Source organism: Rhinolophus ferrumequinum, chromosome 7 (genome assembly GCF_004115265.2).
Source record: "Rhinolophus ferrumequinum isolate MPI-CBG mRhiFer1 chromosome 7, mRhiFer1_v1.p, whole genome shotgun sequence".
NCBI classification, from domain to species: Eukaryota; Metazoa; Chordata; class Mammalia; order Chiroptera; family Rhinolophidae; genus Rhinolophus; species Rhinolophus ferrumequinum.
The window spans coordinates 78,580,392-78,599,927 of record NC_046290.1 but is presented as its reverse complement, the minus strand read 5'-3'; the positions used below and the strand labels follow the sequence as shown (position 1 = coordinate 78,599,927).

At 35.1% G+C, this 19,536-nt stretch overlaps 1 protein-coding gene across 5 annotated transcripts in view; it reads right to left on the bottom strand.

The window, feature by feature from the left end:
• The window catches only part of AP3S1 (adaptor related protein complex 3 subunit sigma 1), a 62,445-nt gene that overhangs the window by 7,074 nt on the left and 35,835 nt on the right, over positions 1 to 19,536 (bottom strand). For 3 of the 5 annotated variants that reach the window (XM_033110230.1, XM_033110232.1, XM_033110229.1), the window contains exons 4-5: positions 16,023 to 16,094; positions 4,128 to 4,235 (exon numbers count right to left, since the gene is read on the bottom strand). In XM_033110230.1, the coding sequence (XP_032966121.1) occupies positions 4,128 to 4,235; positions 16,023 to 16,094 (180 nt within the window). Of the gene's footprint in view, positions 1 to 793; positions 835 to 4,127; positions 4,236 to 16,022; positions 16,095 to 19,536 lie in introns of all 5 variants that reach the window. The other 2 variants (XR_004423502.1, XM_033110231.1) reach the window with 1 other exon arrangement.

Sequence of the window (19,536 nt, the reverse complement as noted above, 5' to 3'; positions counted from 1 at the left end):
TAGTTTATTGAATCTTATGTATGTATGGATGTCAGAAGGTTGCTACAGTGGAAATCCATTTTATTTTGGTCAATATGTTTCATTTTTTTAGAGCGTTTAATTCAATTTTAGAAGATTCTGATCTTGCTTTTTGTTGGTCACTTTTAATATGTACCTGTTAGTCAAAACTAGTCAATTCTGTTTAAGCAATTCTGTTAAGACTTTGGAACTGAAAACCATTTTGGGGTGGAGGGGGAGGGAAGTAGTATTTCACAGTCATTATTGTAAGCCTTCATTCACTGCTTCCCACTTTGTATGCAAAACTCTGAAGATTTAGCTTTTGGTTTTTAAATTCACAGCTTCCAAAGCCTAGCAGGCAATTTTATGTCAGAATCCTAATTTAGGAAGATGGAAAAAAAAAATCTGTGAGAGTTAAATTAAGATTGGTTCTGCCATATGATGCCCAAAATAAACTCAAATTTTATATACAAAGTAAATTGTCATTTCTACAAAATGTAATTTGTCAGTTAAATGACAATGTTTAAAAAAAAACAAAACATTTAAACTTTCCTTTTATAACGCAGGCAGACAAAACAGAACAAACATGACATCAATGATATACTAGTAAAATACACTAAGTCCAATAAAAGATGAAGAAACTACAAGGAGAAACTAGAATGGAAAATAGGCTACAGGGACTATATGGGTTCATTAACACAAAGAATTTTTGAGTCTGGCCTAAATAATTAATTGCCTTTGACATCATTTTGCTTTCCCCTTTGTTAAAGTATATTTGTCTCAAAGTCAGCAATACCTTGTCTACCTGTCCTGTCTGGGAGATTGAAAGATAAAGGTCTGTAAGAGAGAAGAATGGAAAGAGCTAGAAAGATCAGGATGTTCGGAGAAAAGAGGACTGACTTTCAAAAAGTAATGACTAAATTCAGACCCATTTATTCATCTTAAAAATAACATGAAATACATAAAAACTAACAAGTCTCCCCAACCCCACCCCTCTACCTCCACCCCCCCAGGGAATCCCTTCATTCCTCCGATCCCTGGGTGCCTCACACTTCTCCCAAACTCCACCCACCTCCCAGCTTATACCCCCCTTTTCCAAGACCCCACTATTACAGTAAACCATTTCTCTATCAAATCAGGATGGACGTAAATACATTCAGAGCATACCTTTGCTTCTTCCCTCTTTAAAGATCTGGGTGATCTTTGCTTCTACCTGTCTAGGTACTGGGAATTAAACTGGTTCACTTTTGACTGTCACTGAAAATATATTACCTTCAAGGCAAAATAATATCTTCTATTTCTACAAAGTAAAGGGACCTAGGTAGATCCATGTTGTATTTTAAAAGCTGTATCTTAACTATACCCAAGCTGATTTTTAAAAGATAAATGCTATTCTAAATATTATTAAATTAATTTCAAAAATACGATTACCAGGTCTTGTCATCAATAATGATACTCTGGATTTTAATTAAGTCTTTTGGTAAGTTTTTGCTTACATAATAAATTTTAACTAAAATTTAGTACGACTCAGATTAATAAAAGCTTACAGATTGCTCTCAAGTAATCTTAGATTATTCTGTAGTCACGTTTGGTAGATAGAACCAATTTAAGTAACATGGAAATTGAATCTATATGAAATTTTTTGACCTTTAAATTTGTCTGGAATAAAGCCAGTAGCCTTCCAAACATACTTACACTATATGAAAATTATTGAAAAATTACCCAAAGTCAACATTATTTTTCAACACAATTTCTTAAAATACGATCAGGACTAAGTGGCGTCACTTTGACCCCAAATCCTATTTTATAATTAAAATATTAGCAGACATCACATATAGAGAAACACTTGATAAATATATAATGATGTGGTTTATCCTTAATCAAATTTAAAACATACTTTCTTGTAATCTGGTAGCGGACAACAACTGACTATATGTTAAAAGATGATCAGTGGATGAAAAATATAAGTATTCACTAATATTCAAAACTATTTTAAACAGCACTGCTTCTATAAAAGGATTTCTATGTTATAGTATTCTTATAACTATACACTCCATAAAAATGTAAATTCTGTATTTAAAATGCTCTTAAGAGATGAAAAAAATGCTCATTAACAAAGTTTATTGGACAATTAAAAAGCAAATATCCATTATCCAATTATTATAGGTCCTTCGTAAGTTTCGTCAATATCATATATAGCAAACTAAGGAGAAAAAGAAAAAAACAGGACACCACCAGTGGAAAGCAGTTAACTACCTGGAAATGTGAAAATTCCAGACAAGAAATCAATACATTTTTACAGATGATTACAAAGAATTTACAAATTACCATGTATCCATTCACTTTAGACTGATTACTAATGAATTGTGTCACTGTCTATCTCTTGGCATTTAAAATCTATATCCGTACCGTTTTGTAATACAAAGTTTAACAGATTACATAATTTTCAAATTATCATTTTAAGACTTTAAAAACTATAGCTTAGAGTTTATAGTAAATCTTTTAGTATATAAGATTGCAAACCAACCACACAAAATAATATTGAGTCCTCGTCCTAAAACAAAATTTTCTCTATTAATCTAGTTTATATTTTCCCTTTTCAAAAACCAGTATTTTAAAAATTGGCTATAGAACACACAGAAAAGATATACAATTACTTAAAAGAGTCATAATTTTAAGCTTTCACTATTACAAGTCTTTCATTTGGGAAACCAATAGGGATGGTAAATTCAGATGAGTAGAAATGCAGGACTATTTTACTTTTAAATAAAAGATGGGGAAGTGTTTTTATACATAGCTTCACCTGCTTCTAACCCTCCGATATCAGATTTATCCATCATCCCATGTGTTTTATTCAATTCTAGTAAGCACAGCATTGTGTTAAACTGACCATCGACAGTGCAAAGAAGATAATAATTCTTCAGAACTCACCTGTTGTAAATTTTTGCTAGCACATTTTAATACCTTGCTGCTTTTATAGTAATATTTACTTTATATCAACCAAACACCTGAACTTGTACTAATAATTATAAATAAAATATATTTTCCTAATCTGAAGTATGACTATAAATAACAAAGATAAGAGTATCCTCAAACAAGTACAGTGTTGAATGAGATATTGAGACTATTCATCTTTCAAAACATCTGCTACAGTAAACATCCAAAATAATGTGAACTTGAGTGGGTCAGCTACAGCACCTGTTACTGATATTCAGCCTAGCACACGAGAGAAAAGAGTCACTAAAATTCTAAACTAGGGTTTTATACAATGCTCATAGTGCTGGATGGTCCTCATTCACCCAATCTAACAGCACAAAGTTAACCATGTATATATAACTAACCAAATCTTTCTCTGATAGAATGCAATAAAAGCCATGAATACATGTATCACTGAATATAAACGTGACTTAACAAACTTGTCAGTGACCTTTGAGAAGGATCCAGAATTAAAAGAGTAAGGCACTGAATTTCTTTTTTCAATACGTACTCAGGCTTGCTAAGCCATTGTCTTTCCTTTCCTTTTGTAAATTTATGTATCTTTAAAATATCAATTTTAAGATTTCCTTGATAATTACTGACTAATGTTTTGCAAAGCAAATACAGAGGTTGCCAAAAAAATGTACACACATTTTAAGAAAGGAAAACTGTATTAAAATTGTAATACTCAATATATACGGATAACAAAGGATGAATACAAGTCATGTTTGACTTCTGCAATTACAAGAGGTGCTCAAAGTGGTTACCATCAGCGTCCAGACACTTCTGACTATGGCGAACTACTGCTTGACCAAAGTGTCTACTTGCATACATTTTTTTGGCACCCCCAGTATTGATTTCATTTTTCAAATAAATACTTTCTTTTTTAAGCAATAAGAACTTGGAATTGTGTTAATTTACCCAAGGCAGTTACGACTGTGGCTAAAAGAAGAATGCACAAAACTATTTGGTAGATAGCAGTCACTGAACACTTAGCATACTAAAATTTGTATATTCCATTTTTAAAAACTGAATAAGCATACCTGCAGTACCTAAAGGGTGATACTGAAGGACAAACAGTGAAAGCTACAAATCATGCACAATTTACGATCATGCTTACTACCCTTATTAACTAGAGCACTTTCCATTCTTACCTCAGATTTCTCGAGTTTATTTTGTGCATCAATTTGTGTAACAATCTCATTCATGTTGGTCTCCAGTACCATTCCCCCCATCACCATTTCCGCAAGAATATTGTGAACCTAAAGGAAAAAATAATACACACCCATAAAGAAAACTCACTACAAAAACATTTCATAATTTCAGTAGTTTTTGTTCCAAATACCACTGTATTTATTTTATACATATGAGCTGTAAAATACAATAATTTGGAGTGACGGTTCATAATTCACTTTTGTCACTACTGTAAAGCCTTCAGCAGTTATATAACCTCTTTAAGTCTTAGTTTAATGGGCTGTAAAACAGAGATAATAATAGTACCTTCTTCATAGATTGCTGAAAGGGTTAAATGAAGTCATTCATGGAAGTGCCCAAAACAAAGTAAATGATCAATAAACATCAGCTACCATTACCAAGTTTAATGTTAAAAAAAAAAAAAAGATCTACGAGAGCCTTTTATACCAGATTTTTAGCTAATAACTATGAAGTTGTTTTATGCTCAAGGTACTTAATGAAGCTATATGGCATCACTATAAGCTCTAAATTGAAAAAAAGTAAAATACTCTTTTTTATTTTAGGTACTTTAATAATGTTTTTACGCCAAAGCCCTCTCTGTATGAAATACTGATATTTTTTAATCATCAAATACATCTTCTGACTAAAAATAGTGTCATTGGGGAAAAAAAATATAACCCAAGTGTTTTTTCATAAGGTGTTTATTGGGTCAAAAATCACCAATTCAAATCTGAATTAAGTTTTACAGAATAGTATACTCTGCTATAATTTTTAAAAAGTAACATGGTGGCATTAAGAACGGAGACTTTGAAATTCAATAGATGTAAATACTGACTCTACCATTTATTAATTATATGCCCTTCAGCAGTTATATGACCTCTCTGAGTCTGTCACCTTATCTGTAAAATAGAGATAGAAATAGTATAGGCATAGGATTATCATAAGAATAATTCATGTAACATGCTTAGCACTCCACGTGTAAGTATTACAAGAGAACTTTTTTTAACAAAAATTCTTTTTGGTTAAGTATATAATTACATTATTTGATTTTCATTTCTTTATAAGATTTCGTGCAAATGTACTCATGGTTTTAAAAATATCCTATCATTATTTACTAATTTTTCATTATGGCAAGATGGACACCTCACCTACAAATTTTGAATAAAGAATTATAGAAATTACTTTTCCTAGCAAACAACACAAAACCAGAAGCCACAATTGTTTTTAAAAACTAGTGCTAAACACCATCACTTCTACTTCTATCTTTTCTGTTACTAGATATCATTATTAAAGCTGTATTTTGATGCTGTGCTTATGGTGTCTGATTTAATTCTCATATTAATCTTTGTTAAAATGAGAATAAACCAGCTTACTAATATATGGCAAACTAACAATTCAAACTTAAATCCAAATCCAAGTCCTTGCTTTCTTCTGTTAACAATAAATGAAACAGACACAGCTAATTAATTTTTAGTCACAATCTATGAAAATTCAATTAAAGGTCAAGAAGGTGATTAGGTAATAAAATTACTTTATAATAGCTAATAGGTACTGCATTCATTAAAACTTCTTTTTCAGCAGTGGAACCTCATTTCTTCTTTTTAAAACAAATTCTCATGAGAAAAGCACAATTTGTAATATTGATAAAAGTGTAGCAACTCCACCACCCCACTTTGCTCAGGCTCTCTTGTGGGTTCATCCTTTTATACATTGTACTACTTACTGTCTTTCCAGAAACATCTCAGAACACAAGCACTAAAGCTGTGGAAACCATAAATTTCAGTATTAAGTAAACATCTACCAAGTTTAGAGGTATCAAAATATAAGCCTGCAAATGTGGGTCATACCCAAGAAATTCTAGCAATGTATGTCAATTTAAGATAAGAACTAGTATGTATATTTGTCCTCAGAGTAAAAATAACTCCTATGAAAGCAAATTTGGAAATCTAGAAGAGATAGAAAACACAAATGAAGGGCCTGTAAGCTAAATCCTTAAAGAAACATAATCTCAAGGCGGTCAGATGGCTCAGTTGGTTAGAGAGCGAGCTCTGAACAACAGGGTTGCTGGTTCGATTCCCACATGGGCCAGTGGGCTGTGCCCGCTACAACTAGATTGAAAACAACCAGCTGCCGCTGAGCTGCTGGAGGGGCAGCCAGATGGCTCATTTGATTAGAGCATGAGCTCTTAACAAAGTTGCTGGCTCAATTGGGACATGGGATGGTGGGGTGTGACCCCTGCAACTAAGATTGAAAAAAAACAAACCAGCAACTGGACTTGGAGCTGAGCTGCGCCCTCCAGAACTAGATTGAAGAAGAATGACTTGGAGCTGATGAGCCCTGGGGAAACACTCTATTCCTCAATATTCCCCAACTAAAAATAAAAAAGAAGAAAGGAACATAATCTCATTTATTATAAATAAATGCCTAAAGACCATTCTTGGTGAGGAGACACTATACATTATGCAGAAATTCAAGGAGATAAACAGTATGGGAATGAGAATTACTAATTGGAAGGCTACTCCAATATTATCAAGATTATGGTATCCAGAGTAAGGTATGTAACATAAGGAGGGGAAATTTAGAGGCTAAACATAGTATGTCCAGTGACAGGAAAATTTATGTTTCAAGAATTGGGAAGAATTTTTGGCAGAATTAATATGAGAAAAAGGATGAAAATGGCAGCCGGAGAGAGCTGCTGTGAGCTGCCGACCAGACCAACGACTGGCAACCGACTGCCTGGGGAGGGGAGGCGAGGCAAGGTTCTTAATACCAGCATGGGCCAGGGAGCTGTGTCCTACACAATGAGACAACCGGAGTGGCGGGGGGAAGTGGAAGAAGGGGGAAAATAAAAAATAAAAGAGGATGATAAAAGTTCTGCTTTTTAGTGTAGCCCTAACTCATATGATTAACATATTCCATTATTTTGTTTTATAACTTTTACTTGAAACAGATTTTTATGGAAATAAAAGGGTGACAATATGCCTGTAGTATAACTAATCTACTCAACTCTTTGATTCACCCAAAATAAGAGTCAGTGAGTTTTTACCTTCTTATTTAAATTTTTACAGGTACTTAAGTATTTTTTAAAAGTAGCAAATACAATGTATTTTTTTATTTTTTTAAAAACATGCATGCTCTATTTATCTGTTGCCACGCAACAGCCTACCCGTCTGTCTCCTCGTACCTGCCCCTAAAGAAAGAAGAGTCTGTGAGATGGATCCTTTCAGGGACTTTGCTTTGCCTTTTACTTGCACCTTATGTTTCCCTGTTTGGCCCCAGAAAGATGGCTGTTAGCCAATGACGAGTAAGATTCCCCACTGGGGGGACAACTCAAGCCAGACAGCCGAGTGGGGACCAACAGGAGAACCCACAGGGTTCAGAGAGGTGGGCACAGCCCCCCACCTTTCCCCGGCTAAGCAGAACCTCTGCCTCTGTGGCTGCATTCCTTCCCACAACCCACAAGGGAAGTGATTCAATGATGTGTTCTCCATCTATTCATATGCATATAGGTTTTGTCCCTTGGGGAAGTAGGTACATCCTGAGACTTATGGTTCAGCTGCCTGCAGGCAAGGGTGATTGGCTTGAATCAGTTTCCTATTATAATGTATGGGACTCACAGATCTTGAGATTGACAAGCTTTATCTCCTTTACTACCCCACCTGACTAATAAAAGCTATGCGTCCCCATTCGGGGCTCAGTCCTTGAGGCTGCATTTCCCTGGCCCCACGTGCACACTATTCTTGGCTACTGTCTTTCTTAACCCTGCACCGCCCTCCTTGCTCCCCATAACCCTCGTCGTGCGGGACGCAACATTTATCCAACTCCAAAGCTGCTTCTGGGCATAGACCATAACTTCTAAATTTCATTTTTATTTTTTTAAATCACAATATAGGCAAGTGATTAAAAGTTTAAGCCATACAGAAACTTATGTATGAACAAGTGTCTACCACTTTTGTATCTGTTATTAGTTTCCTCTATTCAAAGATAATCTCAGCTGTATCTTATATATCTTATATGTATCTTATATATCCTTCCAGAAAACTTGTTATGCACAAACTTATTAGATGTGTCTATATGTATATATAATTTACATAAATGAAATCACATTATATACATTATATTTTATAATTCTGCAAGAAAATGAAAAACGTGTTAAAAGTTAGAGGCAGGAAAGAATAGATATGAATTAAGAAAATGATAAAAGATACCGGTGCCAGATACACGTACAAGGATAATCAATGATAATTTGTTGGTTAAAAACAGACACAAAAATACAAAATTATAAAGTGGTGACTCCACACTATTATTACACAGCTAAAAATGAGAAAAATCTACAGATCGCTCAGAAATATAGATAGGTTATTAAATGAAAAAACGAGTGGGATAGAACAATATCTGTAACATGGTCCCATTGAAATTTACAAACACACAAAATTATACACATACATTACTTGGATATACCCAGAAACTTTCTGAAAAAACATTCAAATACTTCACAAATACTATTTTTTTAGTATTATATTATGAAAGAAAATTTTGAAGTATGACAATTTTGAAAATAATTTTGAAAGGAATTGAGAGTATATTTTGTTAGCCTATCAAAATTTTGGTAAAATTTTCAAGATAAAAATAGGAAGGGAAAATATACAATTAATATATTAATAATTAAAACATTTGTTAATTGCTGACTAACGGAAAGCAACAGGGGTACAGTAATTCCAAGTAACAGATTAAGAGAAATTGTTTTGGTACACAATGCATTTAATATTTACACAGAATATAAATGTCTCAAAATCTGAAAATTCAAAACATTCAAATCTAACTGAAAAGTTAGAAAGCTGTTCCTACTTTCTAGTATACTGTATTCTGGGGCTGACTATACAGGAATAACTCTGTTTTAAAATAAAAAGTTTATTTCTCACAATTTGGAAGCTGGGAAGTCAAAGATCAAGGTGCCAGAAGATTCAGTGTTTGGTGAAGGTCCACTTTCTGGTGCCTAGATGGTACCTTCTGCTGGGTCTTCACATGGTGGAGGAGGTAAGGGGCCTCTTTTATAAAATTTTTTTTTTCTTTCCATCCCACACATACTTTAATAGCTAATGTTCTCCTATCTTCACCCACAAATTTACTACTTTCTTTGCTCTTCTTTCTTCTTTACCTCACTCCTTCTTACATCTCAGACTTCCTTCTGTTTAAGTGCCCTCTTTAAAATTTCCTTTAGGGAAGGCTTGCTGGTGGCAAATTCTCTCAACATTCCTTTCTCTGACAATGCCTTTATTTCACCCAAATTCTTGAAAGATATTTTTGCTCATTTTAGAATTACAGTTTGGCAGTTATTTTCTTTCAACACATTGTCTTCTAACTTCCGTGAGTGCTGTTGAGAAATCAGTTTCCACTTTAACCACTGTTCCTGGTAATGTGTCTTTTATTTCTGGCTGATTTTAAGAGCTCCTATTCAATTTTATCATTAATCTAGATGTAGATTTCTTTTTATTTATTCTACTTGTGATTCTTTTATCTGTAGATTTGTATCTTACATTAATTCTGGAAAATTCTCAGCCATTAGATATTGAACATGCCTCATTCTTTCTCTCTTCTTCTTCTGAGACTAAGAATAAATGTTTATTAGACCTTTCTCACTCTATCCTCCCTGATCTGTAAACTATTGTATTGTCAATTGTATTTTTATGTTGCATTATGGGCAATGTGTTCTACCTTTTCATTTACTCAGATATGTCTAATCTACTTTTAAACCCATCCACTGAAAATTTTAATTTTCACATTTTCCTCTTCTAGAAATTCTATTAAGTGCTTTTTCAAATCGTATGGTTTTTGTTTTTTTTTTAAATACTCAGTGCAATTTTTATCCAGATTGACTTAAGAACTTGCTGAGTAGATGGGGTGGGGGGGGGGGGGGAAGCTTTTGACTAGTGCTGACAGGAGAGGGTGGCAACTGGCTTGTCTGGGGATTAGCTTTTGAATTACCCAGCCAGGAGTTTGGTTATACAAAGGAAGGATTTGAGCAAACAAGTAAATGCATGAGGAACAATGGGAATAATAGGAACGAGACTAAAAATAATCTCTCACAGTCAAGAGAAGCAAATTGCAAATATGAAAAAAGAGAAGGCTAGAATAATTTCTATAATGTTGCACTAGACTCTAAGGTATTAAGAAAATCTCAATGATTTTTAATATATATAACAATATAGAAATAAGGGTGTGTATGGGTGTGTACATACACCTATTTCCTAGCGTGGCTCACAGAGAACCAGGAGTAATATCACCCCTTTAGTAATGAGTATACATACTGGTGCTAAGAGTGTCATTTCTAAATATCACTGCCCACTAAAAGGAACCAGGGTTGCTTGGAGAAATAGCTGACTCGAGGGCTGGGCAGAAAATATACTCGTCCAAGATATTCTGTCCACAGAAAAGGCCTGGAAACAATGATCACCTCATAATTATAAGCACCTCCAGACTGTGGTTTCTATGTACCATTTCCCACTAAAAGGAATAAGCTCTGAAAAGGAATGGCTAATAACATGTCTCGAGCAGGAAATGAACAAAATGAGTCTGAAACATCTTGTACCAGAATACAAAGCAGATATCAAAGTCCATGGGGGAAAAGATCATGTCAAAAGGACTCAAAAGACAACCTGAAAAGATTCCAATTGGCCAAAGATGGTACAATTTGAGCATCAAAAAGAATAATATCTGTAGTTAGTTAAAATAAATCGATTATTTTAAAATTCAAATGTCACGAAGATACTAAAAAAATTCAACAATCATTTTTGGTGGGTATTAGTGAATCAAACTGTTGTGAAAAGTGGTAAATAAAGGAAAATACTCTAAAATTTATCGTGCCTTTCATATGTAAACTATGCCTTTTAAACCCATCATCTCTTTCTTTGAATGGATTATTTCATTCAGTTCACACTTTGTGTACTGAATAACGTTATCTATTTTAAATTCCTTCCTCTCCCCCTCCCAGTGTTGATCAAACTTTATTTATATTATTCCCCCTCTTTTAAACCAGAGATTCTGTTTATAATTTCCATTAATCATTATTATCTTTCTCCTTGCTCTTTTAATCAAACACTGTTAATATTTGTGAAACAAATATCAAGTCTTTCTATCATTGAGATGACTTCTTTTCCTACTTAAATGTTCTAATCATACCCTATTCTTTCTCCTTTCCCCCAGTTGAATAAGATAATCCAAATACTTTTATAATACAAGTTAAATGTACCCTTCAAAGTCTCTTATCTTTTCCTTCATGTTTTCTCTCTCTTAATCTTTCAGTCCTGGGCTTTACGGTTATTTCCTGCACTTATTTTTTACCTATAATTCAAGCCTCAACCTATCACCACCCTCTTCTTTTAAACTCGATAGGATGTATGACTTTGACAGCTGTGAATGGCTCTGACCACCCCTCCCTGCCTTCCCCAATGATCAAGATGAGGGAGATTGGTTTTAAGCCCCAGGAAGACTTTTCCAAATTATACCTCCTTAACTACTTTTTATCATTTTTAAATTTTAAGTGTTTACCCACCGTGTTTCCCCCAAAATAAGACCTAGCCAGACAATCAGCTATAATGCGTCTTTTGGAGCAAAAATTAATGTAAGACCCGGTCTTATTTTACTATAATGTAAGACCTGGTCTTATATAAGACCTATAATATATACTATATTTACTATAGTATAAGACCGGTCTTATATTAATTTTTGTTCCAAAAGGCGCATTAGAGTTCATTGTCTGGCTAGGTCTTATTTTCGGGGAAACCGGGTATCTCCTCTAGTAGTTCTTTTTCATGGAGCATATGTTCTGATTGTTGTTCCTAGTGTTCCTGTCTCCTACTGAAGTGGCATTCTTTTTCTCCATTGACTTACTGGTACTTAGGTCTCGTTGCTGAGATATTCTTAATGGCTAGACATTTTTAGTTAGTGAAAAGAAAAGGAGCCTCTCATTCTGTGGACTACGGTTTAAGGATAGGTGGTCAAACTCCTGAAGAGGGACTGGTCTGCAGGAAATCACTCTGCTCTTAATTTTCCATTCTTCTAGCCTGAAGGGTAGGAAAGACATTTAGGCCTCCAATGAGATCAATCTCCCTCATCTTGATCATTGGGGAAGACAGGGAGGGAATGCAGGGAGGGGTGGTCAGAGCCATTCACAGCTGTCAAAGTCATACATCCTCGAAAGGAAGCTCTTCGTGGACTCTTCAGCTCTCTCATCTTTGCCCTGGGATTTGTTGCTGTGTTGCAGTACTGGCAACAACCTGGGGCCGCCCAATTAAAGCCACAGTGTTCAGGAAATGGGCAGGTAACCAAGCTGAGCAAATAAGCACACCTTCCCAGCAAACCCACAGTGGACATGTAGTGTAAGAAATAAACCAAGTTACTCATATTTTATGAGTTATCACCACAGCAGATGTTCGCTGTGTCTGGCTCTATTTTTGGAGTTTGACTGTTGACAGTTTTCAAGCCCCACCACTCTCCCTTCCTCCTTTCCCAGATCTGGGCAAGTTGATAAGAAAGTCCAAGTGCTCCTTCCTTTGCAAGGTTCCTTTTCAAACCACGCAAAAGACGCATCAGTGCTGATGTCCGGCTAGGACTTATTTTGAGGGAAACAGGGTAGAAGGGCCGAAAACAAGGCTAGCATTGTTTTAGACAGAGAATGTAAAAAGAGGGAATGTCTACTTCACTGGTCTCTGACTCTTAGTAACCTGAAGCTTTTGTCTCATTGCACTGAAAAAAAAATTAAAACAACAGCTTAGCCAGAAGGAAGAGACATAGCTAATTTTGGCAGGTTCTAAAATAGTGACACATTATTGTGTGACATGAACAGGCTATACACACTACATATTGTATGATTACATTTTTGTTCTTTTAAAGACATATTTCTGTACTTATTTGTATAAAAAAAAATCTAGAAATATACATACCCTGAAGTGTTAGTGCTAGTGTTAATTAAACAAGGAGGCCATCAGACTGAGGTGGTTCTAATACCTCAGCAGCCTATGTAAGGCTATACATACAAAACCTAAGCCTGTAAATGCTTATATTAAGAAATCAAAACCTAAGGACAACCAATCAGAAACAGCCAACTTCACTTTCCCAAATAATATAACTGCTTAAGCTAGAGTCAATCAGATAATCCTTGCTTTGCTTCTGCCTCTTTGCTATAAAAGTCTTTCCCCTGGCTCCTGTCAGTAGAGTACTCCTAACCACTTCTGGTTTGGCACTGCCCGAGTTAAGTCAATTTTTGTTCAAATAAACTCTTAAAATTTTTAATATGCCTCAGTTTATCTTTTTAACAATAGGCAATCTCTAAAATTGAAATGGCTTCTATTTATTTTCCTCTTCTCAGTATTTTCTAATTTTATCTAAAATGAATGTATGTTAATACAAAATAGAAGTTTTAAAAACATTGTATGTCATGTATGGAAGTTATATATGAATAGAGCTTAATTTCCCTATTGAGGAAAACTTCTATCCTTTAGTACAAATGTGAAAACTTTATTCTTACAGCAACATTTTACAACAGAATCATCAATTTTCTTAAAAAATTGCTAGATGTATTATATAAGTTAATGATCTTTGAGCAGTCATTTTAAAAATAGCTTTGTAAAACATTTTAATCGTGTACCAAAACATAATTTTGAATTTTGTGAACACTAATGCCTAAAAATAACAAAAGTCCTTGTAAGTGTGAAAAAGCGTAAGATATATTATAGAAAAGTAGAAAACTAAAAATACTCTTTAAAATATGAAGTTTAAGTTCTCTGTCCAAGATGAGTTAATACATGAAGTCAAATCACTTAGCAAATGAGAAATATGATCTAGAGGATTGACTAATGATAAATGCATCCTTTTGATGTTCACAAATAAAATGCATTCCTTGTGCTCTAACTTTGGTAGTGGTTACGTAGTACAAAGAGTGATCAAACAATACAGTGAATGTTTAAATAAATAGTTTATTACAGTAAAAGGCACATTGCCATTAATCCCCCTCAAAATACTCCTTCTCACTTTGAACACACTTATCCCACCATTCTTGGCACTTTCTGAAGCAGTTCTGGAAGTCCTCTTTTGTGAGTGTCTTTAGTCGCGCTGTCGTGGCTGCCTCAATGTTCTGAATCATTTTGACTTTGGGGAAGAGCCAGAAGTCATATGGTGTCAGATCCCGTGAATAAGGTGAGGAAACACTGTAATGTTTGTATTTGACAGAAATTGCCATATACCAGAAGCTATGTGTGACACGGAGCGTTGTCATGATGGAGGATGATTTACGGCACACTTTAAAACACACCGCCTCTCAATCGTAGCTCACACCCAACTGACTGCACCAAACAAATTGAAACTTGTCACACACTGTTGCTAAGGTTCAATGCGCCACTTCCCATATTGAAGATCCTGGCCTTTCAGTTGGATGGCACTCGGCAGCAGCATTCATCGTATTTTTTTTTTTATCACAACAGAAAGGCTCCATGTCACACGTATGTGTCTAGTTGGGCGATTTCTGTCAAACAAAAACATGACAGTGTGTCCTCATCCACCTTATCACCGGATCTGGCACCGTGAGACTTCTGGCTTTTCCGCAAAGTCAAAATGACCATGAAAGGTAAATGTTTTGGATTAACTCAGAACATCGAAGCAGCCACGACAGTGCAACTAAAGACAGTCACCAAAGAGGACTTCGAGAACTGCTTCAGAAAGTGGCAAGAACGATGGGGTAAGTGTGTTTGAAGAGAGAGTATTTTGAAGGAGACTGACAGTGTCTTTTACTGTGATAAATTTTTTTATTTAAATATTCACCGTATTGTTTGATCACACCTTGCACATTTGCCAAAATTTAGTTACCTGTATACTGCTTAAAACTCTCAATTTTAATGCATATAAATTATACCTCCATAAAGCCAATTTAAAAAAATTTTTGCTAAAATTTTTGGCAGCTTATTTTCAGACTATTTTATTCAACGGCTTAATTATTCAAAACAATCTGTTACATTATTTAACTTAATACAGAAAAAATTCTGTTCATAGTAAAAGTGAAATCTCTTCCTTCTAAATTCTGTATCACCAATACCCAGTAATACTGGATAGAAGACTGAATCATTCTTCCTTTCTCTCATCTCCATCTTTCAATAGGCTATTGGGGCCTGTCAAGTCTACTTTCTTTCATCCCTACTGCCTTAGTTCATTTCTTTCTGGACTACTGCAACAGACTCCTAATTGATTTCCCTGTCTTTAATCTCCCACCTACCAATCCGACCTATGAAAAACAGAAAAAAATCTTGCCCCCAAAATGTACAAAGAAATAAAAATGCCAATAAAAGCTTGTTTAAAAAAGATTAAACTGCTTCAGAATGAAGTCACAATCCACGGCACTAACGGCACTTCAAAATTAGGTCTCTTGACCAATAACAATCCCTCTCCTCTACAAGAAGTCTGTATTTTATATCTCTGCCTATAGAAACATCCTCTTTTCTGTCTGTGAAACATCTACTAATCCTTAAAAATCCAGTTTAAATTAATTTCTTCCATTTTACACACTTTCAGCAGAGGTAGGTGGTTCAGTTGTGTGCCCATTAACACTCTAAACATACTGTTACTTGTTAATGCCACTGTTTCTTTCTCTAGATAAGAATTCCTCTAGAACAGGGTCTGAATCTTCTTTACTAGGCACAGTGCCTGGCTCATAGTAAACACAATTAATGAACTGAATAATCCATAAATAAATAAATAAATAAATAAATAAATAAAGTATTATTCATTAAATCCATTTTTACTTTGACAAATACAAATTAAGATTGTTCTTGATCAAAAGCTTAGATTTGACAATACAGAAATAGTACCTTGTCTACATGGAAAATTAAATCCAGTTCACAGACATTTTCAAAACACTTGTCTAATGTTTCCACAAATACCTAAAGAAAAAGGAAAAAGAAAAAGGTTAAAAATTTTTGAGGACTATGTAAGTTCACTTAAATCTATTATCTATAAGGCAGACAATTCTTAATTGTGAACTAAAACTTTTCTAAGTCTATTATCACATGTCTTTTTTTAAATTAAAAAATTGTAGTTAAGTACAAAAGGAGTAATTACAAACTACTCTCCACTTAAACTACTTTTCAATGCATTAATATACAAAACAAACTAAACTTTGCTGATAATAATGAAGAATTAGAGATTCTTAGCACCATTACTTTAAAAGCACTAAAATATACTCAAATCAAGCTCCCTATCCTCATGTGAGAAAAAAATAAAGATTATTAGAAGTATTTACGTGTTTCCCCAAAAATAAGACCTAGCCGGACAATCAGCTCTAATGCATCTTTTGGAGCAAAAATTAATATAAGACCCAGTCTTATTTTACTATAAGATGCGGTCTTATATAATATAACATAACGTAACAAATAACATAACATAAACATAAACCTAATATAAACATAACATAACAAAACATAATATAATACCGGGTCTTATATTAATTTTTGCTCCAAAAGACGCATTAGAGCTGATTGTCCGGCTAGGTCTTATTTTCGGGAAAACGTGGTTATCAAGATAGACAGGCACCGTCCAAGTCTCCACCACATCTAATTAGCTAGAATTTCTAATCAGCAAATCAGTATAAAAGATCACTAAAAATTACTTATGGAAAGAACACAGACTTTGGAATCAGATTTACCTGGGTTCAGACTCTGGCTCGAATAACTTGCATGACTTAGTGTGGAAAAGTAGTAACTCAGCAGGCCTGGTTTGCTCAAACCCTACACATTCCCCAAAGCGGCCTGTTGTCAGACCAGCCCTTGGCTAGCTCCTGGGAACTGAGCTCTTAGAAAGCTCTGTCTGATAAGAGTGTTTTATATTCCTGAGACCTTGGGCTACACTGTACCAGTCTGAGCAAACAGCTTATGCTACCAATGTGATTTATGGTGATCATCTCTGAGGTTCTGGAGCTTAAGTAACCAAGGTCAGTCACACAGGTTCTTCCTGCCTATGTGACTGACCCCCAATCAAAGTCCTGGACACACAGGCTAAGGTGAGCTTCCCTGGTTGGGAACACTTTGCATATGTCATCATATATCATTTTGGGGATCCGTGTGACTCCAATGGGAAGGGACACCTGGAAGGTTGCACATGTTTTCCTCCAGACTTTCCCTCATGTGCCTTTGATTTTACTCGTATTCTTTCACTGTAATAAACTCTCACCACAGCATTGCAACTTCTGAGTCCTGTGAATCCTAGCAAATCATTCAGATGGTCCTGGGGACCTCTGATACAAAGTATCAAAAATTAATCTCAGGGCCAGACCCGTGGCTAGGCAGTTGGAGCTCCTAGCTCCTAACTCCGAAGACTGCCGGTTCGATTCCCACACGGGTCAGTGGGCTCTCAACCACAAGGTTGCCAGTTCGATTCCTTGAGTCCCACAAGGGGTGGTGGGCAGCGTCCCCTGCAACTAAGATTGAACACGGTACCTTGAGCTGAGCTGCCGCTGAGCTCCCAGATGGATGGCTCAGTTGGTTGGAGCGTATCCTCTCAACCACAAGGTTGCCGGTTCGACTCCCGCAAGGGATGATGGGCTGTGCCCCCTGCAACTAGCAATGGCAACTGGACCTGTCTGTAGCTGAGCTGCGCCCTCCACAACTAAGACTGAAAGGACAACAACTTGACTTGGAAAAAAAAAGTCCTGGAAGTACACACTGTTGCCCAATAAAGTCCTGTTCCCCTTCCCCAATAAAATCTTTAAAAAAAAAAATTAATCTCTTAAATTCCACCTTGCATAGTTGTCAATATCTATTCTATTTCTATCCCCACTAGCCTTCTCAATGGTAACTTTCACAGATAGAATTACATACAATTACGTACAATTTGTCATCCAAACTGGGGGCTATTAACAGAGAGCCACTATTAATTATTACTATAATAATAGTATGTAATGTTATCATAATATAATAACGGCCTGGAATAACAGATGTAAACCAGAACTGCTCCAAGCAAATTGACATGTGTGGTCACCCTATTCATAGGTGATCTTACGAGACAAAGAGTAAAATCTAAATAGTAGGCTTCTTGATATAACTGCTCTGACCTCAGGCCAATTTACACAGATCTACAATCCAAGGTTACTTCCTGGCATCAATGAAGACAGGTAAGACAGGTGAAACAATATAGATATGTAACTAGATGGCTATAATCAACATTGTCTTAGACCAAGGGTAGGCAAACTTCTCTGCAAAGTGCCAGAGAGTAAATATTTTAGACTTTGTGGGCCATACAGTATAGCATAAAAGCAATACCTAAACAAATGTGCATGGCTCTGTTCCAATAAAACTATTTACAAAAACAGGTGGCAGGCTGGATTTGCTCTGCAGGCTATAGTTTGTTGACCCTTGACTTAGAGTCACTAAGAGAAATAAGAGGTCTGTAACCAAGAGTATACAGTTTTATTCATAATTTTATTTATGAAAAGAAGTCAAGTTATTAGGATGACCAAGTGTGGGGCATACACGAGTCAGCCTCAAATGAGTTTCTAGTTTATTTCAATTTTATGGTAGGTAGAAAATAAGTATCACTGAGGATCCACCCAAACTACAAACATTTATTTCTCCTCAAGGCCTTAGTGACATGGCCCCTGGAATGACTTTATTCATTCTATTTCTAACTAATTCAGGTTCATTTTCCTTCTTGTTATAACAGATTCTTCTTATGAGGATTGAATGAGATAATGCTGCTTAAACACAGAGTAAGCTTTAACAAACATTAACTTCTTGGGGAAAGAAAGAATCAGAGTGAAAAAAAGAAAACTTTTCCCATTGAAAAAGAAGAAAATATTTACTTTTCAGAGAGTTTAGCTTGGAAATGGTCTGAATACCAATTTATAAAATCACAGTTAAATAAGTTATGGAAAATAAAGCCATTTAAGTTCCACCCCCCTTCAGTAATGTTTTTACCAAAGTATTACATATAGAAAAATATACAAATCATAATAATGTATAACATGATGAATTTTCACAAAGTAAACGTATCTGTGTAACCAACACCCAAATCAAGTGTCACAGTATTACCAGTTCCCCTCCCTCTACTCCATCAGTCGCTGTCATCATCAAAGCTAACACTACCCCCGCTTTCTAACACTATAGATAATATTTTGCCGATTTCTTAACTATATTTAAATGGGATCATACAGTATGCAATCTTTTGTGACTGGCTTCTTTATTATTATTTTTGTGAGATTCATTTGTTAGTACATAACACAACAGCTCATTCATTCTTGTATAGTATACTACTATTGTGGTATTACTATACCACAATGTATTTATTCATTCAATTATTTACAGAAATTTGGGTTGTTTCCAGTATGGGGCC